We start from the raw sequence: 25925 nt of genomic DNA, 5'->3' as shown, positions 1-25925 counted from the left end.
CTTGACTTGTGTCAGTGCAAAAACTCATCCCTAGGGCATTTGTTTGGATCACATGGGCAAACGTATAAAAACAGATCCTACCTTTCCAGGCTAGTCGCCACCTGGAGCAACCGCGAGCGCCCGTCCCTGGCGCCCGGGACGCCGGAGAGCAGCGGGAAGGTGCAGCCCAGGGGCTCGGCCGCGAGTCCCCCCCGGCCCAGGTAACCTTTGCAGCCCCCAGCGCAGCCCCTTGGGTGCAGGCGGCGCCCTCGGCCCCTGTTTGCTGCCCCCTTGCCGCCCTCGAGGGCCGGGGCAACGGGCGCATCGGGGTAAAACGCGCTTTAACGTAGGCCCTGCAGCTGGAGGGGGCAGAGCGAAGAGGCGTTCCCGCGTGCGGGAAAGCAGGCGGCTCCCGGGGGGGGGGGGAAGACCCAAATGGCCCGAGAAACGCTAGGCTTTCCGCAAGGGGATGAAGCCAGCGAGTGCATCGAAGAAATTCAGATGCCGCCCACGGTTTCTGCAGCTTTTTTCGGACGGCGATCGCTTGGGCGCAGCGCCCCGCGGTCGGGAGGCGTCCGCCTTCCCACCGAGCGGCAGAGCCGCCTGCAAGTCGGGGCCCGGAAAGCTGCAGGGACCGGGTTGGAGCGAGCCTCCTGGGGGCACCGGCGCCCCACAGGAGCTTTTTAGCAGCGGGGCTCCCTATCTCGCCCCAGTTGTCCCCCCTCCTGTGGTCTCCATCCCTCCTGGAGACAGTTGCTTGGAAACAGCTTCTTGGCTCCTGGATGTGTAGTTATTTTCCGAACGCGGCGCCGTGCGGGCTCCGGGGCCCCGGCCCGGCTAGCTGGGCTTCGGCCGCCTCGCCGCCTGCTTTTGCCCCGCTCTCCCCCAGCAAGAGAGCCAGGAGCGGAGGCGAAGGCAGAAGCCAGAGGATGCGCTCTTATTAGGGGAGCTTGCCCCAAATAGCAGCTTGGCACGGTTTCTCGCGAGGCGTCCGCAGCCCCGCACGCGCGCGGAGCCGGGGCTGGGGGCGGCCGGCCACGCGCCGGGACTGCCGCCGGCCGCGTCGCTAAACCCGACGGGTCCCCGTATCAGGTGGCAGCGGTGCAGCCCTGGGAGAGGGATGCGTGCGTGCAGCCGGGTCACACCACGTGTGCGAGCGGTGCAGGGAACTGCCAGGGAGCCCCCGGCCCGGCGGAGCCCCCCCCAGCCTCCTCTCCCTGAGACGGGTCCTGCTGCATTGCGGGACAGAGGAGGAATGGTGGAGAAACGCTCCTTTCACGAGCTCCCCGGCGCCCGCAGCGAAGCGGGAGGCTGTCGGCGCGAGCCGGAGCCGGGCTGCCGCGCGAAGGGAAGCACGTCGGTGCGCGCGTATGCTTGCACGTGTCCCCTCCTGGACCGCTTTGGGTGTCGCCGGTGGGGGCACGGGGAGAACAGAGCCGGCAGTAAGGCGTAAGGACAGGCAGGGCAGTGCCGGCAGAGCCCCCTGCGGCCCCCCAGCCCGCCCAGGCCACGGCGCGGCGCTTCCCTGCCCCGAGGCTTCCTGCGCTCCGGGGCCTCGAGGGCTCGAGGGGCCGGCGCCTGGAGGAAGCCAGCCCCGGTTCGGGACCCTCGCACGGAGCCCTTCCGTCCTCTCCTTTCAGAACCTGCTACGGGAAAGAGATGGAAACCCCAGAGAAAGGTCGCCGCGGCGTGAAGATGGCAGCAATGGCGCGCAGCCTGTAAGTACCCGGCTCGGGGGGCGCCCGGCCCCTCCGGCGCGGTCGCGTCCCGCGCTCAGGCGGTTTTCGCCGGGCGCTTTCTCCCGGCCCCTTTGCTCTTTGACGCCCCGTTTAACCCCGAGCAGAGCGACGCATCCGCTCTGCAGCCAGGCCAATCCCGGGATTGGCAGGGCGGACGCGGCGGCTGCCTCGGCCGCCTCCAGCCTTGCCTCGAGCTGGGGGAAACCGTCCGGCGGTGCCGGCGCGCAGGCGGTGGGACGGGCCTCCGGCTGCCGAACCCGGCCGCGTGCTCTGCAGCCGGCGAAGACGGGGCTCGCGGTCCTCGCCGCGCCTCCGGCCCCGCTGCTCCTTGGGGCGGTGGGAAGCGGCAGGCGCTTTGCTCCTGCCTCGCCAGCCGGCCGGTGCCCCCCGCCGCAGCGGCCGCTCGCGGCGTCGGGGCCGCGCGCCCCCTGCCCGCCGCAGCCCCCGGCCGCCCCGCTCTCCTCCCCGCGGGGGACCCGAGCAGCTGCAGGCTCGTCCCTGCTTCCGCTGCGCAGGAGCCCGGGCGCTTTCACCGAAAGTCACAATTGTGCTTTTGTTTGGCACAAAAGCGGGGGAGATGGGGGGGGGGGGGGTCATTCGGGAATTCGGCTGACCATGAAGCTGCCAGGAACTTTTTATGCCACAATCAAACACCTGCTACGACAGAGCAAATAAGCCAAATCATGCGGCTGGCAAACCAGCTCGGCGTGTTCCTTCCCCGTGACCCACTCGAGCTGCAGCTCGGCGGCTCGCAGCCTCTGCTCCAGCCCCACGCAGGGAAACAAATAGCGTTGGCGCGAACGCCGGCAGCTCCCTCGCCGGCTCGCGGTCCCCGCCGGCGCCGCGGAGCAGCCCGTGCCCGGCCGCAGGGCCCCCCCTCCCCAGCCCCGGCTGAGCGGCTCCGTCTCCCGCTGCGGAGAGAGATGGCCGTCCTGCGGGTGAGGTGAGGCTGGGCTGGGCCGAGGGGGCCGCGGCCGGCGGGCAGCGGCCGGGCTGGAGGCCCCGCCGTGGGCCGCCGGCGCCCGCGGGCTGCCAGGCGCGAGGGGAGGCGAGCGGCCAGGGTTTTGCAGCGGGCCGACGCCGCGGCGCATCAGCGCCGGCCCCGCGAGCCCGGCCGAGCGAGCGCCGCGGGAGCGGGGGGCCGAGCTTAGCCCGGGCAGGCGCAGGCGACGGCGGGCAAGGAGCCGGCGGAAGCCTTGCGGGAGGGCGGCCAGGCATCACATGATGCGGATACGCGGGGTCAGGGCCGCGGGGCCGGCGGCGAGCCGGCCGCCCTGCGAAGATGACTCGGAGTTTTCAGGCTCCGAGTGGGCGCGGGAAAGGGGGGATGCCAGGAGCCCTGCGGGGTCTGCGCTCCCCCAGCCCCACGGCACGGGGCCGCTCTCCCCCCCGTGACGTAGGCCGGGGCAAGGAACAGCCCCAAGCCGGGGTGGCGGGGGCCTGCGCCCCACCGCCAGCACCCCTTCTCCCGGCACGGCGGCGAGGGGCTCTCTAAAAGCCAGCCACAGCCTTAAGACCGTGCCCCATGGGGCAGCTGGGGGTGGGGGGTGGACAGCACCTCGCCCGGACCCCCGCCTGCATCCCTCTTTCGCACTGGGTACCCGCTAGCCCAGCTCCGGGGGACCCCCGTGCCCCTGGGTGCCGGCTGCTAGCGCCGCAGCAGGGCGTCCTGCCCCCGGGGCAGGGGGCTGCGGGGCAGCAGGGAGGTGCTGGGGCAGCCAGCGGGCAGGGCGGGGGGCCAAGGGGGGCAGCCTGGGGGTCCCACGCGGGGGGGCAGCCTGGGGGTCCCACGCAGGGGAGGATGGCGGCAGCCTGGGGGTCCCACGTGGGGGGGCAGCCTGGGGGTCCCACGCAGGGGAGGATGGCGGCAGCCTGGGGGGTCCCACGCGGGGGGGGAGGGCAGGAAGGGGGTCCCACGCAGGGGCAGGTGCGCTCGGACCCCGCAGCACCCGGCTGCGCCCCCGCCCCCCGCTCCAGTCCCTCGCAGCCAATGGGCGGCGGTGGCGGGGGGGGCGGGGCCTTTCCCAGCCGCTTGTTTTTTGTGAATGAAAGGCGGGGCGGGCGCGGCGCGGCCCGGACTGCAGCGCGCCGCTCCGCGCAGCGCAGCGCAGCGCTCGGCGCACGGCTCCGCGCAGCGCACGGCTCCGCGCAAGGCGCAGCGCAGCGGGCCGCGGATGCGCAGCGCGCCGCCGCCGCACCGCCGGTATGGGCCCCCGCGCCCCAGGCCCTGAGGCGCGCAGCGCGGCGCCGGGGCGCGCAGAGCCGAGCCGCGCAGCCCGCACCGTGGCCATGTCCGGCGGGGCGAGCCCAGCCCCGGCCCCTGGGAGCCGCCGCTTCGTCTGTGTTGGTGTAAGTACCGCGGGGCGCTCGCCCGGCCTCCCCCTGCTCCGCCTCCGCGCATCCTGCCGCGCGGCCCCCCCCCCCTTTGCAATGCCGCCCCGGCCCCCCCCTTTGCAATGCCGCCCCGGCCCCCCCCCCCTTTGCAATGCCACCCCGGCCCCCTGGCAGTGCCCCGCACCGCGGCCCCGGCCTCCTTGCAACGCCCGGTACCCTGGCCTGGGTGCTCCGAGCACATCCGGCCCCGTTGCGATGCCCCGCAGCCGGCCCCGGTGCTCGCCGGCCCCTCGCCTGCCCCCCCGGTGCGGCCCTGCGCCGCCTCCCGCCCCGGGCCCCGCGCGGCCCCGGCCCCTCCGCGGAGCCGCCCGGCCCCGTCTCTCCCCCGCCCCCGCTGCTGTCAGGGGAGTCCGGGAGGTGCCGCGTTATTTTTGTGCCTTCCTGCCGCTTCAGAGCCCTTTTGGGGGCTCTCCTCCCTTCGCGAGAGATGCGGGATGGAGGATTTTTAGCCTCGGAGTTGCTAGGAGACGGCTCCCGGGGTGATTGTGCAGTTGCCTTGGCAACCGGAGACTGGGCAGCCTGGAAAGAGCAATTTTGGGTTCTCCTGGGTGGTGGTGGGGGACTTGGGTGCTCGTGGTTTGGGGGAGCTGCCGGGGCCAGGGAAGGGCTGGCAGGGGGCCTGCAGGAGGGGGATGCCAGGCCCGGCAGCTCGCAGCTCCAGCTCTTGCTGCCTCCCAGCCCTGGCAGGAATCGGAGCCATCCCTGGGACGGGGGCTGCGCTGGGGAAGCTGGGGTGGCGAAGAGGGGCAGCAGCGGAGGTGTTGGATGATGCTGCTGAGATTGTCCCTCTGGAGAGGTTCAGCCCCCCCCAGGGCCATGCCTGGTGGAGGGCAGGCTGCACGCCACCCCCCCACCACCGGACTTCCCCAACGTACTTCTGCTTTATTTGGAGCCTGTGTTTTGTGTGTGCTTTTCCCCCTTCTCCCTCCTTCCTCTCCTTGTCGCAGGCACTCTGATCCTATTAGGATTTAGCTCTTAATTCCCTCATGGCACCGGACTTTCTGAGCAGGCTCCCCGGTCCCCCGTGCCGAGGTGGCTGGGCGCAGGCCGAACTGGCTGCGCAGGGCGGATGTCCGAGATGTGGGCGCCGTTGTCTGCTCTGTGTGCCTTCACCCCGCTGGCTGAATGAACTCATCCGAATTGGGAGCACAGCTTGCCCTAAAAATAACCACGGCAAAGCTATCCCAGCGATCCTCCAGCCTTGCAGAGCAAAGCAGCTCCCCAGGGTGCAGGGAGGAGCTGGGGAGGGGAGACAGCAGGCTGGCGGCGAAGGCAGCGGGGTGCTTGAGACGGGAATGGACCTCTGAGGGCTATTGGGGAAGGAAACAACCTATTCCGGCTCCCTCTTGCTGCGCCAGCCAGGCCAGGGCCGGAGGAGATTGATAAACCTCCCCGCTGTTTTGCAATGCCCTCAGCAGGCAGCATCCCCCTTTCCAAAGGTGACAGAGGACAGGGCTTGTGGGCACAGCTATTCGGAGAACTTCTGCCTTGGGGCTGGCCAACGTCTAAGCGCCGGCACCCAGAGCAACCCGGGCTTACGCCACACACCTTTGCCTTTGCTTGCCTGCAGGCCTCGTGGCCCGATCCTGCGCGATGCTGAGCCCTCTCACGTGCCAGGTCCCCCAGCTCGTGGAGCCAGGTGTGCTCAGAGAGCTTGCGCACGGGAGGGAGGTGCTAACATTGGAAAGTCCTTGCCACGCTTCTCGTGCAGGGAGCTGCAGCCGTGGTCCCCGCGTGCAGGTCTCGGTTGCCATCGTTACTGGATATTTTAGCTCACTGAGCCTTTGCGCTGGTGGTTTATTATAGCAGCTCGGGAGGCCTGTGCCAGGAGGGGGTGACAAGGGGGGAAGCGATCTGCTGCTTTGGGAAGTTCAGAGCAAATGGACTGGGTTTTTTAATTCCTTTCCCCTTCCCACAATCTCCTCCCTCCTCTTCCTCCTGGAAATCTCATAAATCCCTGGCTTAATGCTACGAGGAGTTAATTCAGGCTGTTTTAGACTCCGGCTTGCCATGCATCTCTGGGGCTCTGAGCAGGCAAAGCGTGATGCTCCCGGGGGCCGCCAGGCAGGCGCTCAGGGTCTGCCGGGGGGCTCAGCGCACCCTGGGCCCGCGTGAGCGTGGGGCGCGACACCCGGCCGGAGAGGCCGGCGGTGCCTGTGGGGGGGGGGGGGGGGATCTGGAAGCTTCGCTTGTACATGCTGGAGGGGAGGAAAGGGGAAGGAGGAGGCAAGCGAGCCTCATCTCACATGAACAAGCATGAGCCAGGGCCGGAGAGACGGGAGAGGGAGGGGGGGTCGAATCAGACAGGGCATGTGTCTGCCAGGCAGAGCAACCCATGTTTCCCCCAGAACATTACGTTTTAAAGGGAGCCTGCCTGGCGTGCGTGCCAGGAAGGGGTGGGGAGCGGCAACGCGCCCGGTGCCGGCGCTGCGGAGCTCCCCGGGGCGCCCCGAGCGCCCTGAGCATCCACCCGCGGTCCCTTGGGGACCCTGGGGGAGGGAAGGGCTGATCAGCTGCAGCAGCCCTGGCTGGACTCCCGGCTCAGCTCGACCTCCCGGCATCCCGTCCCATCCCGAACGGCCTCCCGGCTCGTGCCTGGCCTCCGCTCCTGACCCCCTTCTCCCTCCGCAGGTCCCAATTAATGGATTCTGACATGGATTATGAGAGGCCAAACGTAGAAACTATCAAGTGCGTCGTGGTCGGGGACAACGCAGTGGGCAAAACCCGGCTCATCTGTGCCCGCGCCTGCAATGCCACGTTGACCCAGTACCAGCTCCTCGCCACTCACGTGCCCACGGTCTGGGCCATCGACCAGTACCGCGTTTGCCAGGAGGTAAGGGACACGCCAGAGCAGGGATGCCAGCAGCAAAGAGGCACCGGACGCTTGGCATGGGGAAGGATGCAGGAACGGCTCTGTTCACTAATCTCCCCTGGGGACCTCGGGGCGGTGGAGTTAGAGCCCCCCTGCCCAAAACCAGGGCAAGGTGCAGGACACAGCTCCTCCCAGCTCTGCTGCCAGGAGAGTTATAAATCGCCCTCCATGCCCAAGCCCAGAGCAAGGTGGGAGAGCAACCAGAGCTGCCTGGAAGTCCCAGTCTCGCAGAGCTGGGCCTGTGCGACCAGACTCAAGGATTGGGTGGCGTTTCTGTTCCTGCAGGTGCTGGAGCGCTCCCGGGATGTGGTAGACGATGTTAGCGTGTCCCTGCGGCTCTGGGACACCTTTGGAGACCACCACAAGGACAGGCGCTTCGCTTATGGGAGGTAGGGAAGAGGCAGAGCCTCGCGCTGCCACGAGGAGGAGGAAGGAAGGCGATGGAGGAGCTCGCTGGGGGACAGCCCATCGCTGAGCCGGGCCTCGCCTCTCCTTTCCTCTCAGGTCGGATGTTGTGGTTTTGTGCTTCTCCATCGCCAACCCAAACTCCCTGCACCATGTGAAGACCATGTGGTACCCAGAGATCAAGCACTTCTGTCCCCGCGCTCCCGTCATCCTGGTAGGCTGCCAGCTCGACCTGCGCTACGCCGACCTGGAGGCTGTGAACCGGGCACGGCGGCCCTTGGCCAGGTAGAGACGCGGCGCCCGGGGCCGAGCTGGAGCGAGGGTTAGCCCTGTCCTCGAGGAAGTGGATGGGGGAAGAGGGAGCCGGCGCTGGCTGCGGGGGCCGATGTGGCAGCAGTGTACGGGAGTAGGGGGACCAGCAGAGATCAACTGCCTGCAGGGAGGCTTGGCAAGGGAGGGATTTGGGGGGAAATGTGGGCACCGCAGGGAGGAGGCAAGAAATAGCAGGGGATTTGGGGAAGGAGACTTATGATGCCTGTTGCGCACCAGAGGTGCGCAGCCTGCTCAAGACTTTCTCCTTCCTGTGCCCTGGAAGAAGTCTCTTCACTGCCTCATGAGGTCTCATCATTCATAGAGGTCTCCTTCTCTTTTTCAGGCCAATCAAACCTAATGAGATCCTTCCCCCAGAGAAGGGGAGGGAGGTGGCCAAGGAGCTGGGGATCCCCTATTATGAGACGAGTGTGGTGGCCCAGTTTGGCATCAAGGATGTCTTTGACAATGCCATCCGCGCTGCCCTCATCTCCCGCCGGCACCTGCAGTTCTGGAAGTCCCATCTCCGCAACGTGCAGCGGCCCCTGCTGCAAGCCCCCTTCCTGCCTCCTAAGCCTCCTCCACCCATCATCATCGTCCCAGACCCTCCTTCCAACAACGAGGAGCGCCCGGCCCACCTCCTGGAGGACCCCCTGTGCGCAGACGTCATCCTGGTGCTGCAAGAGAAGATCAAAATCTACGCACACAAGATCTACCTCTCCACCTCCTCCTCCAAATTTTACGACCTGTTCCTCATGGACCTGAGTGAGGAGGACCAGCAGAGTATGGCAGGGCACAGCTTCGGGGGTGCCACCACTACAGCTGCTGAGCGGACGCTGCACCAAGAGGAGAGGCACCATGCACGGGATTTCCTCCTCCGGGCTGCTAGTTTTGACATCTGTGAGAACACTGAGGAGGCCGGCTCTGGCCAGCGAAAACCGTGCCTTAGAGCCTCCACCAGTGATGGGATCCTGCGGGGCAACAGGTATGAGAATGGGGAGCGTGGGCTGCGGCGGGGAAGGGATCTCTCCTCTTGGAGTCGGGCCTTCATCAGCATCCAGGAGGAGATGGCAGAAGACCCCCTGACCTACAAGTCTAAGCTCATGGTGGTGGTGAAGATGGACGCTTCCATCCAGCCAGGTCCTTTCCGGGCCGTGCTCAAGTACTTGTACACGGGGGAGCTGGACGAGAATGAGCGGGACCTCATGCACATTGCTCACATTGCTGAGCTGCTGGAGGTGTTTGACCTCAGAATGATGGTGGCCAACATCCTCAACAACGAGGCGTTCATGAACCAGGAGATCACCAAAGCCTTCCACGTCCGCAGGACCAACCGGGTGAAGGAATGCCTGGCCAAGGGGACTTTCTCTGGTACGCCTGGGCTGACAGGGAGCAGCCTGAGGGGAAAGTGTTGCTCAGATGGTGGAGCCCGTGCCCCTCGAGGGAGGGATGCTGGGGTCCTATCTCAAGAGCCGGCATGAGTCGGGGCGTCTCTGTCGCTCCAGCCTCGCGTGGACAGCTTGGTGCCCTTTGGGGCACTGTCCCACACCGGGGAGCTTTATCACCTCGGCATCCTGCGGTCATTAGGTGGCTCGTGTCTGACGGAGATGACTCATCTTAGCGTGGGCCCGATGACGGTGCTGACTCCTTCCTGGCCCTCTTGGGACCTGACCCCAGGGGGTTCAGGGCCCCGAGCTCCCGGCGGAATCTGCTAGCAGAATTTTTACAGCTTTTTTTTTTTATTATTTTTCCCAGAAAGCATGGCTGTAATGCCCCATTCCCTAGGGCTTCCTGCTCTCCAGCCTGTTTGACAGCTGTGTTTATTTATGTGAGGCCAGAAAAGACGACTTCATTTCCTCCTGGGGACAGATATTTGCAGGGTTGTCTGATTTATGAGGAGAAATGCAGAGTTTGTAGGACTTCCCTGGCCCTGGGTTTCCGCAGAGAGCTCCCGGCCCCGCAGTGCTGCCCGCCGGGTCGGGCCGCGATGCTCTGGGGCAGCGTCCCAGCGGGATGTAGATGTCTTGGCATCCCTCTGGCTGAATCCCTTTCACGAGCATGGGCCTTGATGTGTTCAAGGAGAAACCTTGCAGGGGAGAAAGCCTGGTTTGGGGGCAGAGAGCAGCCTAGCGGGGTGGGAGGTCCCCGTCTGCTCTCCCGGGGCTCCTTGTGCAAAGCAAAGGTGTTTGATAGCTTGGTTTCCCCTTTGCTTTAAAATACATCATGGCACGTGCTCCTTGGGAAAATCCTCCTGAAAAACGGTGCCTATGGCGCCTGGCTGTAGGGAAGGAGCCCTTCCCTCGGGGCCGACGAAGCGGGCTGGAGGAAAGCAATCTTTGGGACAAATGGTAGAAGGTGCCACCAGACTTGGACCTTCCCTCTGCTGGGCGGGGGGGGTGGGTGTTTGGCAGCGGGGGTGGCCAAGCACCCACTAGCTGTGCCTGTGCTGTCCCCAGATGTCACCTTTGTGCTGGATGACGGTGCTATCAGTGCCCACAAGCCCCTGCTCATCTCCAGCTGCGACTGGATGGCAGCAATGTTCGGCGGTCCCTTCGTGGAGAGCTCCACCAACGAGGTGAGAGGGTCGCGCGGGCGTCCCCGGCAGGGACGCGCGGGTCGATGTGGCCGCGGGGTGACGGCCGGTGCCCGTCTTGCAGGTGGCGCTCCCTCACACCAGCAAGAGCTGCATGCGGGCCGTGCTGGAGTACCTGTACACGGGGCAGTTCAGCTCCAGCCCGGACCTCGACGACATGAAGCTCATCATCCTGGCGAACCGCCTTTGCCTGCCGCACCTGGTGGCCCTCACCGGTGAGTCGAGGCGGGGACGGGGGAGGTGGTCCTGGCAGCAGGGATGCTGGCAGGGGAGGACATGCACCCCACAAGGATGCTGCTGGGAGAAAAAGAGTCCAAAAGCGCCAAAAGAGGTCTTCGCCCGACCCCAAGCGCTCTGTTTGCCCTTGGCCAGAGCTCGGCGCTCCCGTGGCCGCAGACGTGACGGGTGCCACGTGCCCTCAGGGCTGTGGCAGGAGCGCTGCGGGGTGGCCCGAGATGGGTCCACAGCGCCACGCCGGGACCCTAACCCGTGTGCGTGCGTGTGTGTCACAGAGCAGTACACGGTCACGGGGCTGATGGAGGCGGCGCAGATGATGGTGGACATCGACGGGGACGTGCTGGTGTTCCTGGAGCTGGCTCAGGTAGGGCCGGCGGCGGGGGCTGCGGTGGGGGCCACCTCGGGGAGCGCCGCGCCATGCCGGCTCTGACGCGGCGCCGCCGGGCTCCATCTCTTCCAGTTCCACTGCGCCTACCAGCTCGCCGACTGGTGCCTCCACCACATCTGCACCAACTACAACAACGTCTGCCGCAAGTTCCCCCGGGACATGAAGGCCATGTCGGGAGGTGAGCGCCGGCGTCCCCGCCGCAGGGTGGGGGTCCCCTGCTCCCGGCTCTGCCCTCACCCACCCTTGCCTCCCCCCGCAGAGAACCAGGAGTACTTCGAGAAGCATCGCTGGCCGCCGGTCTGGTACCTGAAGGAGGAGGACCACTACCAGCGGGCGAGGAAGGAGCGGGAGAAGGAAGACTACCTCCACCTGAAGCGCCAGCCCAAGAGGCGGTGGCTCTTCTGGAACGCCTCCTCCTCCCCGTCCGCCTCGCCTTCTGCCGCGGCGGCCACAACCTCCTCCTCCTCTTCATCCTCCTCCTCCTCCTCGGCCGTGGTTTGAAGCCCCACCTCGCCCTTGCTCCGGCGGCGGGGAGGCGTCGAAGGACCTGGCCCGCCGAGCGCGGAGCGGACACCAGCAGCTCCCCCTCGAGGAGCTCCCCGCGCCCGGCCCTCGCCGCGCCGGAGGCGGCGCGGGGCTGCCGGCGCGCTGCAGGATCGGCAGGGACGGAGCGGCAGGAGAAAGTCCCGTTTACAGGAGCACGAGGGAGGTTTTGCTTGCTTGCTTTTTTTTTTTTTTTTTTCCTTTTTTTTCTTAAACGCTAACAGCGTGAGGAAGAAGAAACCCGTTCTGGTTCCACTCTAAGTTTAAAGCAGATGCTGCAGGATTTGTCTCGTTTTGTCTGACAGCAGCTCACCCCTTCCCCTCGCTTGCGAGCGCGGCCGCTTTCCCGTGCTGGTTCTGCCGGCCCCGGGCGCCCCGACGGCTCCAGGCTCCGCACCTGGACTAAGGCTGGATGCCGCTTTCCTGCGAGCGGGAGCCGAGCACCGGAGCTGTTTCCCGGCATGGGCACGTCTCCTCCGGGAACGTGGGTGGATGCTGCTTTCCCCCTTCCCACGGAGACTTGGGCTGCGCCGCTTCTGCAGCAGTGGGAAATCCCAGAGTGCAACCTCTGCAGCATCCTTTTTTTTTTTTTTTAAGAAAACTTAAAAGCAAAAAACAAACAAACAAACCAACCAACCACCCTACTCCACACACCAGAAACCAAGCCCCAAGCCCCCAGCTTGGGTGTTTCAGCCTGGAAGGCTCCATTGTAATAAATGGTATTTTAAAAGCCCAGTGTGGTCCCTGTGTGTTTCGGAGGAAGCAGGTGGCCCCAGGGCCATGGGGCAGCTTTGCGGTGCCCCTGCCTTGTGCCCCGATGCCCACCTGAGCTCAGGGCAATGCCAGCGCCTCCCAGATATGCTCCAGGGATGGAAAAGGGTAGCAAAAAAACATCCTGCTAAGGGCGAGAGGTGGCTTTACCATCAGACTAACTTTGCATGTTCCACCTGTGTCATTGTAGGTGCACAAAAATTGTATCACGCAGCAGGTGCCCGGTGGGAGACAACAGCAGAGCTGGGGCTCCGCGGGACCCCGAGCCCAGGGCAGGAGAACAGGAGGGCTGTGACCCCCCTGTTAACCAGAGAAGCAAGCGAGCACGTAAAGACAGTTCTAGGCAGCCCTGCTGCTCTTGGCCCTGCTCCCTCCCTGCTTTTCTCATCGCTGAGCCTGGCCTTGGCAGAGCACTTTGAAGTCACTCACTTTGCACTTAGAAGCGTCAGCGAGCAGGTAGGACAGCAAGGGTTTCGGTGGTTTTTCCTTTTCAAGGCTGAGACACCCAGGGGTAGGAGCCAAGCCGCTGGTTTCCCCGCTCTTGGCCTCGCTCCTTCGTGCGCACGTTCTTGCGGGCGCAGCACCAGGGCGCTCTCGGGCAGGAAATGCCTTACTGCCTTTGCATGCAGAGGCATGTTTGGGCTGTCTGGGACAGGACCGCTTGCTGCAGCGCTGAGCAAAGCCTCCAGCAGGCCATTTGGCTTTTGCTGTCCTCTTTGTGGTAGGGTCCCTCTCAAGGGCTCCCAGAGCTGCACTCAGGTGCAGAAAGGGAGAGTGTGAGCAGGCAGGGCAGCTCCCTTCTCACAGGTTAGGGAAAGCCCTGTTTGTGAAGTTACCACACATACAGACCAATTTGATTCTGCTAGCACCACGTCCACAGCAAGGGGGGTCAGGGCTGGCTCTTCCAGAGCTGGCAGGGGGCTCGAGGGGGCATCCTGGGGCAAGCAGAGGCCGTTTCTCACTAAACACTGCATGGATTTCTAATGCAGATATAAGACAGAGCCCTGGTTCACTGCAGCAAAGCCAAGGAGCACCAGCTGTGCCTGGGCAGCAGCTCCATTAGAGGCTCACCACATACCTTGGCCAAGGGGCTTTGGGAAGCCCCTCAAAACCTCAGGCCTCTGCAAGCCCTGGCTCAGGGGACCTGGATTTCAGCCTACTACTGCAGGCAACTAACATGGATGGGACTCACAGGGTAGGTGATAAAGGCAGAATCCTGGTTTGCTGCTGAGGATTTTTACTCACACAAGCATCACCAGTGGTTAGAGATAAGGACCCCTCCCAGCAGGCAGCACAAAGTCTCTGAAAGGATGCCAGGGTTATAAAGCACCCAGTGGGTCAGGTCTGCGGCTGGTGCAAAGCCAAAGGCCTAGTCCTACTCATTTGGTATCCACTGAAACTCAGAAAAGACCATTGTCATCATCATGGCAAAGTAAGGGGGAGGGGGGGAAAAAAAGGAGTTGAGAAATCAGGAGGATTTTTAAAAGTTTATTCTTCCTTCATAAAAAGATATAAAAAGGGGAAGCTGGCAGCGCCAGACTTCCATATAAAAACATACAATCATGCATAGTAAAAAACAATCCTATTTTTATATTAACTTTTAAGTTAATGTATGTACATGTTTACAATTACTAAATAAATACATAAATATAAACCACTTGCTTGTGTTTTATATTCAGCATTTAAAAAAAATGCTGACAGAAGTTGATGGGGAGGGAGGAGAAGGGATGAAAGCAGGAGGGACAGGCGGCTTGTGTGTATGCTGAGCAGACCTGTGCACAGCAAGGGTGAGCCCTAGCAGCCAGAGAGGAGCTGGCAGATGCCCCTCTAACTTTCTTAATACATGGGGGAAATCCTCATGGGCTGGGCTGTACCACTCAACACATTTAGCCAGTTCAAGTAATGGCGTTTCACAGCCAAGAGAAGTTGTCCCTGAGCTTTGTGCAAGAGAGCGAGGACCAGTGCTTGAAGGCAGCAATCCATCTAGGTGGAAGATGGATGGAAGGTACCCCCAGCTGCACTCAGACCTCAGTGCATTTACTCTTCCTTGCCATCTGGAAACAGTGACAGTAAAGCCACTTTATGGCTGGGGGAACAGGAATTAACCAACTTGACCAAGGTCAGAAAGGAGATGTGGGAGGTTTCTGACACAGTGCTGGTTTGCTGCCCACGCTCTTGACAAATAGTTCCCTTTCTCCCTTTTCCTAGACAACTCCAGGGATCACAGAGCAAGTAAGTCATTCCCACCCTCTCCTCAAACTACAGTTTCAGAATTATTCCTAAAAGCAAGCAGAACCACTACCAATGCAAGTCAGGCAATAGCTTTTAGAAAGTAACCCAAGAACCCTATTAATGCTTGCCTGCCAAACATACAGCATTAAGTTAGCTGGCCAGCTTAGAGATGTTCTACAAGCAGAAGCCATTACATGAGGCCAAGAACCCTGAGAAAAGGGTTATCCAGTTAAAAAAAAAATCACAGTAGACTCACACATCATGTAAAGATCCTCTCTATGCTAGTGCTGAAGATGTCTGTACAGTACCAGTGCTTCCAAGAGAGACAATTGCACAGGCTCCTTGGAATAGTTTAGGCTCTTTGCATTGTCCCAGTGAAATCAAAGAATCAGCTTGGATTTCATAAGAAAGCACCTGATATTGAGCCTGTAGCTTCAGCAGAGAGGGCCACAAGGCTTGTACTTTGGCAAGAGAATTAACTCCTCCAGGCTTGGCTGAACTGTTCAATGGTTTCATGAGAACAAAGCTAGCATATCTATGAAAAGATGAAACTCAAGTATTTAGAAGTATTTATGGCTTCAGCTTGAAGTAGGAAGATGCAGTGCCTGTCCTGCTCCTCAGCTTACTTCTTCATACTGGTAAAAGCCCTGCTGAATGAGCCGGAAGGAGATGTCCCCTGCAACACCTCCAAGATCGATCCGGTCCAGGGTCTCCAGCAGCATGTTGACAGAGGCCTTCATCCCTTGTCTGTTCTGCCAAGTGTTGAGCATCTGGAAAAAGGGCTCCAGCGAATACTTGTCATTCATCTCTGCAAGAGCAATGTCGTTCTCCAGCAGATCAAGGGCTCGGCCAAACCTCTTCCAGTCCTTGTAGGGTACTTCTCTGGCAAAGATGTCAAAAGAGCGTCGCAAAACTAGAGCAAGAAGGGAAAAGCTCTGAGAACAAGGTAGACCATGATCTGCACCAAAAAAAGGCTTTTCCCCAGAAAACCTGCAGGTTCATCCCACTCCCTGGCCTCCTGCACATCCCTCAGGGCCCCCAGCACCTCTGAACACATTGTGCCCAACACTTACGAATAAAAGAGTCTTCTCCTTGCACTGGAACTAGTTTCTTCCTCACATTCACACTGGGACATGAGATTGTTGGCACCACCTCCTGGAAAGACACCACCATATAGTACCCATGGCAAGCACCTGGCACAAACACCCAGGCAGTACACAGTTTAAGTGTAACCACCTTTCAGAGGCACAAACTTCAACTACTGCAGCTCCAGAAGCATATCTAGCCTGGAAATGGAGGCACTGAGCCAAGAACAGCTGCAGGCAGCCAGTGAGCCTGATGCTGTCCCTACGTGCCATCAAAAGGGAGTCTGGAGACTCTCCCTCTCTCCAAGGGCTGTTGGGGAGGCAGGATTAGACCTGGAAGGGGTGTACCCTCTACAGGAGGCCACCACACACCAACCCAACGCTCATCATTTTATAGCACTGGGATCACAGCACACCACAAGATGGTGAGAGCTTGCTCATGGATGCCAAGCATGGAGAGAAGAGCTCAATTTTAGAAAATAACCCAAGCTCAGCTCAATATTGGCTTAATATCAGTTGTTAAATCTGCAGAGGACATCTGGCAGCCAGCAGCAATACTCCACAAGAAACAGGAGATTTTGCAGTTCTGACTACTACTATTTCTGATAAAGAACAAAAAAACAGCTGGACCCAGAACAAGGCTTAGGGAGCCTTACCTAAGACCCCTCACCCTTCTCAGCGTGGAAAGCTTGATTCAACCCCAGAGGCCCACCAGCTTGGACAAAGCAGAGGCAGGACAGTAAAACATCAGGCCTAGACTAAGCATAAAGAAGCAGAGAGGCATGCTCACATACCTCTAGTGCTGGAGCACTGGGAGCAACCAAACCCGACGCTGTAGAAAGCAACTCCTGCTGCTGATCCCGAACGACCTGCTCATTGCGAATGTTGTCCTGCGTCCCCAGACCCCTCCAAGCACACCTCCTCAGCTGCAACATGATGTAGTCCTGGAGTGGGAGAGGGAGAGAAACAAGCCAACTGAGTCTTACAGTCTCAACTCCTGGGAGGGCAGGGCTCACAGCAGCCCCTTAAAGGCTGCTGCTAACGGACTGCTTTCAGGGCTCCCATTTACTTTGGTACCATCTACCTCACCAGGGTTTTGAGGATTTGAAAATATCAGCCAAGAGGCTGGATCTGAAAGGCTTGTTCAGATCTGTCCTAGCTCTGTGAAAACTCAACAGCAGTCACTGTCCCAGAGCTTCCTCTCGGGAGGGAAAGTGGCCCTGGCCCACAGCTGAGGGAACGAGGTGGCTTCCTCATCTCCCTTCAGCTGAAATTGCAGGAGATGGGCTTGCAGGTGGTCAGAGTCATCTCCATTATAGCACAGGCCTCCCCTTTTACCTGAGATTCCCAGCCAAGCTCTTTCAGATGGCTGGGCATGTTTGTGCTTGCACTTCCATCGGGGTAGCAGTAACAGCACTGGGGAGGGCGCTGCAAATGCTCTGCACATTGCAGGACACTGAGACCCTGCTCCACTGGACCCTGCTCCAGCTCTACCAGATTGCTGCAGAGGCAACATAGAGGCCTGTCCCCACACTCCTACAGCCTTTCTGGGAGTTACAGGCAAAGTGGAGAGCAGAAGGTGTGAGGGATCTCGCTCCAGCCCTGCAAGTGGGGTTGCCATCCCCCCAGGGCACAGCAGAATAACTCACCACCACATTGGAAGATTTCCTCCTCAAGTCTCTCCCATCGCCTGGAAGGGAAAACACCACTGTGATCCCTCTTCCCTCAAGGCAGATCCCTCTCCCACCCATCCCCTCTAGCCACCCACCATACACACACAGACTTCACAGCCTGCACAGCAGGGCTAGCGCTCAGCCTTGCCAGGCTATTACATGGCTAGAGCTAGCTCTTTGGGGCTCCCCCACACTGTTGCTCCATGCATGCAAGTGCCCACACACCCAGCACTCACCTCCATGTGAGCGGTGTCTGCAGCAGCACTTCCAGAGGTAGATGATCAGACAGACAGCCACAATTAACCCAATCACAGTGATCACGATCGTGGTCTCTAAAGCAGATAAAACAAGGTGTGGGGGGGGCTGCTCCTTGTTTCTTTAACAGCAGCAATGCCTATCTCCTACCCTCACCCCATCTTTCCTCCCCCAGCAGTCTGGCACTTACTCTGGGAGCTGGGGAAGGCATCTGTGGGAGGACCACACTGGAGGTCGCTGTGTGGTGTGCAGGGAGCCCTCTCCACCTCACCCTCGGGGCACCTGGAAAAGGGTCAGATAGACACAGCTCAGGAACCGGGGCTCCTCAGACAGCCTCGTCCCTCCCAGCATGGCTCCTGGCCATTGCCCAGGAGGGACCCACCACGTCCCCCAGCGCCAGTACCACACCACCTGGCTCACCTGGCCTGGCACTTTTGGCACATCTCACAGGGGTGGTCTGGGGAGCAGAAGGTGCCGTTCTTGCAGATACACTGTGTATTCTTGGTGGCCTTGCAGGGACTCAGCTGAACTTGATCTGTGGATGACAGGAGAGCCAGCTCGACCTCAGCACCTCCACTTCACCTGGGGTGGCACCTCCACCTCACCCTGTGGCCAGTGGCTCCAGCCTCATAGGAAACTCACTCCTTGTGCTGACCGACCCCCTTCCTTTGTAATGGGGTTAACCACCTAAGCTGGCCTACAAGCCTGGGGAAGACCAAGTCACTCTGGTATAATGATTTAACCAGAGGTTTCCTTCTTACCCTCTCCTACCCCATGCAGCAGGCAGATGCTGCCCCACACCCCACAGTGTCCACGGGCAGAAGAGAAAAGCACTGCTTGCATGAAAGCTCCACCAGCAGCTGATCGTAGAGAACGGCCTACAAACACTGCTGGAGCAGAGCTACTCCACGAGCCCACATCCTAGCACCCCTTGCTGGAGGTCACAGGCTCAAGCGTTGGACAATGACCCATTGGGCCAGGGGACGCTGAGTTGACTAGACATGCAGCTCTGGCTTAAGTAGCTGCATCAATTCAAGACCTCACAGGCTCCCTGCATCCTGACCACCCACAACATAAGCCACTTTTTGGAGATGCTGCAGGCAACTGGGCTCTTAAATAGAGGTCTCTGGTCAGCTGAACCTAGGCCCATGCTATCAGCCAGCATCAGCTCCTGGAGGGCACGACACTTAATCTCTCCTAGAAACACAGCCCAGCTTCATACCTTCCCTACATGTCCAACAGCCAAGGCACTTGGAAAAGTCATTAGGATATTCGACATATTCATCTTCTTTACATGGCAAACACTTGCTGGAGCCATTTTGCTCTTTACAGTGCTCTGCAACATAGGTACCTGCAAGAAGATGGGGTTGAAGGAGGAGAAAGAAGGGCATATCAATGAACAGAGCATAAGATTGAGATGTCTTTGCAGAAAGGAAGCCGATTCTGTTGTCAGCAAAGCCAAAAGGTAAAATTAGAACCATCAAAGGGAAACTTTCACATAACGAGTCCTTAGGTCACAGGATTCAATCACTGAGCTTGAGATCTCCACTTTGGAGCGTCCATTACAAGGGTTAGCAAAAAGACACCCTCAACAAGTGTAATTTAGAAAAGGTGCAAAAAAGGGATAAGTTGCATGTTTCAGAACTCCAGCTAGTCTTGAGCTGCAGAAGACCCTCTCATCCTGAGGAGGAGGTCTCCTCCTCAAGCCACACTGCATTGCACAGGCTCTCAGCCTGGTGCATTACAGCTAAAATACAGGACTAGAGGACCAAGAAGTTGGCCCAGTCTGGCAAGGATTTTGTAGCTGCTTCCCTGAAAGAGCAGAACAGAGACGACTGAGGGACGAGCAGGGACTCATGCTGTTGGGAGCTGCTTCGCACACCCACCTTCTGTCAGGCAACCAACAGTTCCTGGTCAACCCTTCAGGCACTGGAAGCTGCCAGACCAACAGCTGTTGCATAAAGGTGCTCACATCCTTCAGTGCACAAAACAGGAGTGTGAAGCCAGCAGAGGATGAGAGCAACAGCCTTCTCCTTCCCCCCCCCCCCTTCCCTGTATTCTGGGTGCAAGCAGAGCAGAGGAGAGCTGTAGAACAGACTTACTCCTCAAGCAGCAAAGACAGACTCTGCAAGCAGAAATGAGAAGAGGCCGCATACAGTGTGAAGTTTGAGAACATCTTACCTGCTGGACACTTCTTGCAATAACGATCTCCATCTTGGACCTGGTAAAAGTCTTCCCTTCCCCTACTTAAGTCCAAGTGATCCAGTGCTACTGCAACAGTTCCCAGAAAAGCTTCCTGTTAAAAGTGCAGAAAAGCCTGGGTTAACAAAAATCCACAAAAGACACAGCTGTGCTACAATCTATGTGCAGCTATCGCTAGACCAGGTAAGAGACAGATGGGTGAACAAGAAGCTCAGGAGAGGACATTTGCAGCATGGTCCCACACTGTCTGCACAGCCTGGAGCAATCTACTTATTGCTTTAGCACCTCAGAGCCAAGGCAGTACTGGACAGGCAGACTGGGGCAGGAGCCAACAGCATCTCACTAGCAGATAACGAAGCACAGGCGAGGGGACCCAGCCACCCTGTCTTGGATGCAAGGGCCAGAAGGGCTCTGAAAGGAAGCAAAGGGATGGTCAGGACAGCCGGCTAAGTGCCACGGGACTGTAAGAGCCAAGAGATGTGTGCAACAGCCAAAGAAGATTGGACAGCACAGTCAGGAATTTTAGATGGGCAGGTGGATAGATACCACATATCAGATGCAAGCAGAGGCAAGCAGTAAGATTTGGACAGCTTGCCTACTCAAATCCAGCAGGCACTGAGTCCACAGGGCAAAGGAGGAGGGCAATAGATGTTTTGCCCAGCATGTTCAGGCAAAGGAGGGAGCAGAGCACCCAGGCAAGCTCCAGAGCTGCTAGCCATGCTGAGCTCAGCCTGGCTGCTAAACATCCCCTTGACAGAGGTTAAGGGTACTTCCAACCCCTTAGGAAAGGTGGTTGTTTCCTGGCAAAACAGCAGGAGGAGGTTTGTATAGCTGCTTGCATATGGCTGTATGGATTCCTGTATGCCAGGGTTATCAGCAAGGCAAAGGCTTACTAACATTTCCTTAGGATAACATCAGGACCCCCTTCCTTCCCCAATTTCTGGGCACATGAACCAACCGTACCAAAGAAGACTGAATGTTACCGAGTGGGGAGGGAAGAGGAACAGAAAGGGTGTTTTTGGGGAGGAAGGCAGCCATACGTCAAGGCTGGTGCTTGGCTCGTCGCAGCCCCGCTGTTTCTTGTGGGCACTTCTGCCTCGTGGTCTTCCAGAGGACAGTGCAGCCTTGAGCATTTCCGTATTGTCCCCTGTATCTCGCTGAGGATCAGGAAGCCCATGGCCCCATTTCCTCCAGCTCACTGCACACCTTTCTGCTGGCTCAGCTCTTTCTGCATCTGCTCGATCACTCAAGCCGTGGAGGGACAAGGCTGGACAGGAACGGCCACTCTCTCCATCACGGTTTTGGGTGCACCCTGACTTCTGGCTGTGACCACCACCCCTGTGCCAGCATGGGAAAGGACCACTCAGCATCACACCCAGCACTTTTCAGCACTGGGCACAAGTTAGCACTGTGTCAGGAGGCCAAATGGACACAAACCAGCCTCTGTCCCTTTGCAAAGCCAGGTAGAAGGACAGAAGCCTGAGCCGAGAGGGGCAGTCCCCTCCCATGCCATGCATGGGGCAGCACAGCAGCGACTGTGTGGCAATAGCCATTTCCCTTTCTAGTTCTATACTCCAAGCCAGCCCGAAACCTGCCTCCTGAAACAAATATTTCTTCTATGAGTCAGAAGCTGCCTCGAAAGAACGGTGGAGACAATAGAAGCACAAGCAGTACACTGTCTGAGTCAGCCGCACCACCTCCCGAGCCACATCCCCTCCTCCTCCGGCAGCCAGCGCGCTGCGAGGAAGGGTGTGAGCGCAAAGCCAGCCGCAGCAGGCTTGAGGGTCTCAGCACAGCACCCACAAAAAAAAGGTTCCTCAGACCAGCCTGCCCACAAGCCACGATTCCCCTCCATTACCTCCAGGAGCACTGGCCAGAGATGGTCCCTCTCGCCCCGCATGCCGCAACATGGGGAGCCAGAGAGGCACAAACCCCCCAGCCATGGCCAGCCTGGGCATATGGCCATCTCCAGACCCTGGCTTGGAGTAATCCAACTCAGAGCCCTGCAACGGTTCCTCCACCTCCTTCAGACTGCATTAGTGTTACCCGAGCTTTAGATAACACAGTTCATCGGGAACTTGAACTTCCCACCTCCCCTGGGGTGTCACAGCTGCTTAAAGAGCTCTGGGTAGCTACACGGTTAAAGGCAGGAAGCAAGAAGAGGAAGCTGGACCTCAGCGCAGGACTGGGATCCTAGAGCTGGCACGCTGCTAATCCAGACAGCGCAGAAAAAAAGCAAAGAAACTCAGGCCTCATGCAGACAAATATCCCAACCGTAAGAAAGAGCACGAACACAACTACCAGCTCTATAGCATTTGGGGTTTTGCAAAGTACAGGTGCAGATCTCCTGCTGGCTGCCTCCCAGAGTTTATTATAAAGTTATTATAAACTCCTTTTGCATCCAACTTAGGAGACAACTCAGCTTTTACCTTCCAGTCACAAGTTGTTTTACCCTCTGCAGTTCTCAGGGCTTTACCCATTCTGGCCTTGAAAGCCCCCGAGAACAGAGACTGCACAACCTCCCTGGGCAACCTGTCCCACTGCCTGACTGCCCTCATGGGCAAGAAAGTTTTCCTGCCAAGCCGTGAAGGCAACCACAGCAACAACATCTGTTGTTTCAGAGGGCCCCTCAGGCACAGGATTTCAGTGCTCTCCCTGAGCTTGCACAAGTGCATGATAAGGTTATCAGCCCACACCACCTTCAAGAGCAAATGCAGTTCAAGTACATCGTCCTGACAGAGCCCTTTGCAGGTAGGAATCTAACCTATCAGTTTTGCAAAGCACTGAGATAAGCCAGCCTAGGAGCCACAGGCAAAAGGTGGCCTCAGTTTTACAGTCCAGGAAACGGGCAAAAAGGGGTTCAGAGAGTCGCTGCATGCCCATAGCAGAGCCTGGACCCTTCTGCTCCAAGCGTGTGTCCTATGATGCTTTCCGCCAGCTCTTACCCTTGCCTGCTCCAAAATACTGATAACCAGAGGCCAGACACCACCACAACATACCTTGGCCCTGGAGAAACCCAGTCCAACACCCACTGCAAGGTGCTAACAGGACACTTGCAACCAGCACTAACTTCACCCTAGGATTATGATAACCTCTAGACCTGGCCCTCCCTGCTGGCAAGTCACTGTGGCAATCCAGGGGCAAACCTCCATCTTCCTTGGGCCGGGTGGCCTCACCTTCAGCCTTTAATTGCACAGCTAACTTGCCAGGAGACGGAGGAACTCACCAAAAAACAGCAAAACAATCCAAAAAAATCTTTAACTTAAAAACAGAGGGAAGGACCCTGCCTAGATCACAGAAGAGGTTTTAAAAAAAAGCCTAGGGAGAAAGAAATACAGCCACACTTCAGCTTGTCCCAGCATCAGAAGACTTGCCTGATCAATTCCAGCACAGGCAGCTATTTTATCACTGCAAAAGCCAGTTTTAAAGCAAGTTGCATAGGGAGGTCAAGTTCAACGCAAGCAATGGTATTCAAGAGTACTTTTCACCCGTAGCAAACATCCAAAGAAAGTAATGCTGCCCCAAAGCTGAAGAATGATCAGTCATAGTAATTTCCAATATCCTCATCGACCATGAATTTAAACCCCTCTTTCTATTCGGTCTGGATGATCAGACCTGGAGAAGACTTTTTGGGAAGTGCCGATCTTTGAACCTTCTCTCCTCTACCACCGATTTCTGGTTTCCTCCTGAAGTGATCCCAAGGAAGGAATCAAACCATTATGGCAGCAGATAGCCCACAAACTGAACTCCTGACCACCACAAAGCATCTAGACAGTATTAATAACCATGTCAACCCTTGATGTAGGGAGTGAGGCTCTTAATCCCAGAGCACCAACAGTGTTAAGGAACAAGGAGTGAGAGAGAGACTTCACAGACAACTGACACGCCTCTGCTCCAAGGGAATAAGTTTGCTGAACTTGGGGTTTCCCTGCAGACCTTATGTGGATGGAATTCGAGCTCCCGCAAATACAGAAATTCGGAGGATTTCTTCTTCACGAGCCTGTGGCCCGTGTCCAGGCATGATGCAACAAGCCATGGTGTGCAGAGGAAGCAACTTGCAGCCATAATATCGTATGATTATCACGTGGGCCAACATCAGTCCTGATCAGTTCTCCCTCCCTTTTTATTTTTATTTTTTATAAAAGAAAACAAGTCCAGTAAGAGCAGGCCTGTAGGTGATGGGGTCGGTAAGGCTATTGCCTATACAGGCAAGTCTAAGCAAAGAGCAGGGAGACTCAAGAAGGGATCACCTAACCTGTGCAACTCACAGAAACAGCACGGGAAGGGACCGGAGAAGATGAGGCACTTAAAAACCTGTTACAGGCAGCGCCGATTTCAGCGGCAGCAATTCCAGCAGGCAAACAGCAACCACGCGTCCCAGAGCCGCTCCTGCGCCACGGCAGGAATCGGGGCCAGTCCCGGGATCCTCGGGACAGGGTTCCCACTGACTGCAGGCGACACGAGACTTTGGGCACCTCTCCGAGCTATAGCCACCTCCAACCCAAGAAATACAGTATGGGCGGGTGGGAGTTTCTATCCTAAAAGTCACCAACGCTAAGGAGTCAGACTGCCGTTGGGGAAGTCTAAAATCACATATCCCCACACGAGACGGCACAGAAGGGCCCGCAGCAGAGCCCGGACACTTCCGAACGTCCCGCTGCGTTCACGTGGCGCGAACGTCCGCACGGACTCGGTGTCGCCGCAAGATCCCGACCCGGAACGGCAAACAATGCCGTTGGAAGCGAGGAAGTGGAAATCCCCTCCAGTCCTCCGGCCGCCCCACGCGCGGGCGCACGTGCCCATTCCCCGCGCCCCGGCGGGCTGGGAACGCGCTCCCGCCTCCGCCCTGCCCCACGTGTCCCTGCTCCCCTACGAGCCTCCTGCGGAGCCCCCTGCAGCCCCCCCCCAAGCTCTCCAGGGGAGCCCCCATAGCCCCTGGGCCAGGGAAACCCCCATGCCTTTCCCATAGCCCACACACCAGGGGAGCCCCCTCCTCATAGAGGTGAGCCCCCCATGGCCCCTGCTCCCCATAACCCCCAGGAGCCTCCCCATAGCCTCTTGGAGCCTCCCCCCCATACAGGTGAGCCCCCCCCACAGCCCCTAGGAGCCCCCCATAACCCCCTAGGAGCCTCCTCCCCCCATACAGGTGAGCCCCCCATAACCCCCTAGGAGCCTCCCCCTCAAACAGGTGAGCCCCCCCCACAGCCCCTGGGAGCCTCCCCCCGTACAGGTGAGCCCCCCCATAACCCCCCGGGAGCCTCCCCCCGTACAGGTGAGCCCCCCCATAACCCCCCGGGAGCCTCCCCCCGTACAGGTGAGCCCCCCCATAACCCCCCAAGAGTCCCCCACACGGCCCCTGGGAGCCCCCCCCATACAGGTGAGCCCCCCCCAGCCCCTGCCCCCCCGTACAGGTGAGCCCCCCCCGCTGCCCCCGGGAGCCCCCTCCCTTAGCCCCTACGACCCCCCCTCCGCCCACTGCTCCCCCTCCAGCCCCTACGACCCCCCTCCGCCCGCTGCCCCCCCCCAGCCACCCTCTGCGCCCCCCCCCAGTAACTCCCGTGAAGGGGGAGCCGCCAACCCCTTGCCGGGCCCCGACGGCGCAGCAAGCCCGGACATGCCGCGGCGGCGCCCGGCGCCCCCCCCCCCCCCCGGACCCCACACACCGGCGGCGGCAGCAGCAGGAGGAGGAAGAGGAGGAGGCGGAGGAGGCGGCAGCGCCGTCGGGGCGCGCCGCGCATCGTGCGCGGGAGCGGGGCCGGCTCCGGGTCGGGGCGGCTCGGCTGAGCTCCGGGTCGGCTCCGGGTCGCCCCCGGTGCGCTCACTCTCCCGCAACGCGGCCGGCGGCCGGCTTAAATACGCGATGTGGGCCGGGCCGGGAGGAGGAGGAGGAGGAGGAAGGGGGCCGGCCGGCTGGCTGGCCCGTGCTGCCCCCCCCTCCATCCCGCGCACGCTTGGCCCCGCCGCCGCCGCCGCCGCCGCTCGGAAGCCGCACGGAGGTTTCAGCACGGCTTTTGTTAACAGCTTCACTGGCCGGGCCGAAAACTGAACCCGCCCGGCTTGCCGCGGAACTTTCATTTTTTAGCGCTTTCGTGTTGGTGGGTGGATGGGTGGGGGGGGGGGGTGTGTCGGGGAAAATAGTTACGGCTGGTTTTCAAGCCTCCAGATCAGACAAGCGCCCTCACGAATGCTTCTGCGAGGGGCTTTTCATTGACACCTTTTGCTTTCTCAGCTTGTTCCCCCCCCCCATC

The 25925-nt window shown here is 59.8% G+C and overlaps 3 protein-coding genes across 6 annotated transcripts in view; 1 reads left to right on the top strand and 2 right to left on the bottom strand.

The window, feature by feature from the left end:
* PEBP4 (phosphatidylethanolamine binding protein 4) overlaps positions 1–4347 on the bottom strand; it is an 82585-nt gene extending 78238 nt beyond the window's left edge. The window contains exon 1 of the mRNA XM_068920593.1: positions 4269–4347. The gene's annotated coding sequence lies outside the window, so the exon portion shown is untranslated. The remainder of the gene's footprint in view (positions 1–4268) is intronic.
* On the top strand, positions 93–12194 carry RHOBTB2 (Rho related BTB domain containing 2). 3 transcript variants are annotated; one of them, XM_068920569.1, is made up of 11 exons: positions 93–200; positions 1620–1697; positions 6744–6945; positions 7270–7373; positions 7489–7674; positions 8045–9069; positions 10155–10273; positions 10356–10506; positions 10804–10892; positions 10989–11094; positions 11176–12194. In XM_068920569.1, exons 2-11 carry the CDS (start codon positions 1639–1641, stop codon positions 11415–11417), a joined length of 2283 nt encoding a protein of 760 aa, XP_068776670.1. In that variant the 5' UTR covers positions 93–200; positions 1620–1638; the 3' UTR covers positions 11418–12194. The 3 variants fall into 3 exon arrangements, with proteins under 3 accessions (XP_068776670.1, XP_068776668.1, XP_068776669.1); XM_068920567.1 differs by lacking the exons at positions 93–200; positions 1620–1697 and adding an exon at positions 2500–2661; XM_068920568.1 differs by lacking the exons at positions 93–200; positions 1620–1697 and adding an exon at positions 3925–4067.
* A 1511-nt stretch (positions 12195–13705) lies between these two features.
* Positions 13706–25546, bottom strand: LOC104147536 (tumor necrosis factor receptor superfamily member 10A-like). 2 transcript variants are annotated; one of them, XM_068920602.1, is made up of 10 exons: positions 25341–25546; positions 19657–19771; positions 18698–18826; positions 17896–18010; positions 17666–17757; positions 17457–17552; positions 17197–17237; positions 16342–16491; positions 15536–15617; positions 13706–15375 (listed from the first exon to the last, which is right to left on the bottom strand). In XM_068920602.1, the coding sequence occupies exons 1-10, from the start codon at positions 25413–25415 to the stop codon at positions 15080–15082; spliced, it is 1191 nt and encodes a 396-aa protein (XP_068776703.1). In that variant the 5' UTR covers positions 25416–25546; the 3' UTR covers positions 13706–15079. The 2 variants fall into 2 exon arrangements, with proteins under 2 accessions (XP_068776703.1, XP_068776702.1); XM_068920601.1 differs by lacking the exon at positions 25341–25546 and adding an exon at positions 20718–24540.
* Between the last annotated feature and the right edge of the window lie 379 nt (positions 25547–25925).

The sequence above is a fragment of the Struthio camelus genome, chromosome 27, assembly GCF_040807025.1.
Source record: "Struthio camelus isolate bStrCam1 chromosome 27, bStrCam1.hap1, whole genome shotgun sequence".
NCBI classification, from domain to species: Eukaryota; Metazoa; Chordata; class Aves; order Struthioniformes; family Struthionidae; genus Struthio; species Struthio camelus.
Note: the sequence above shows the minus strand (reverse complement) of the source record. Positions and strands in the feature narration are given on the sequence as shown.

Coding starts and splice junctions, on each gene's coding strand:
- RHOBTB2 (XM_068920569.1), top strand. CDS start 1,639: ATGGAAACCCCAGAGAAAGGTCGCCGCGGCGTGAAGATGGCAGCAATG. Junction 7,374..7,488: donor AGGCGCTTCGCTTATGGGAG/GTAGGGAAGAGG, acceptor CTTTCCTCTCAG/GTCGGATGTTGTGGTTTTGT. Junction 9,070..10,154: donor GGCCAAGGGGACTTTCTCTG/GTACGCCTGGGC, acceptor TGCTGTCCCCAG/ATGTCACCTTTGTGCTGGAT.
- LOC104147536 (XM_068920601.1), bottom strand. CDS start 21,047: ATGCTGAGTGGTCCTTTCCCATGCTGGCACAGGGGTGGTGGTCACAGC. Junction 16,492..17,196: donor GGAAATCTTCCAATGTGGTG/GTGAGTTATTCT, acceptor CTCCCACTCCAG/GACTACATCATGTTGCAGCT. Junction 15,618..16,341: donor CCAGTGCTCCAGCACTAGAG/GTATGTGAGCAT, acceptor GTGTCTTTCCAG/GAGGTGGTGCCAACAATCTC.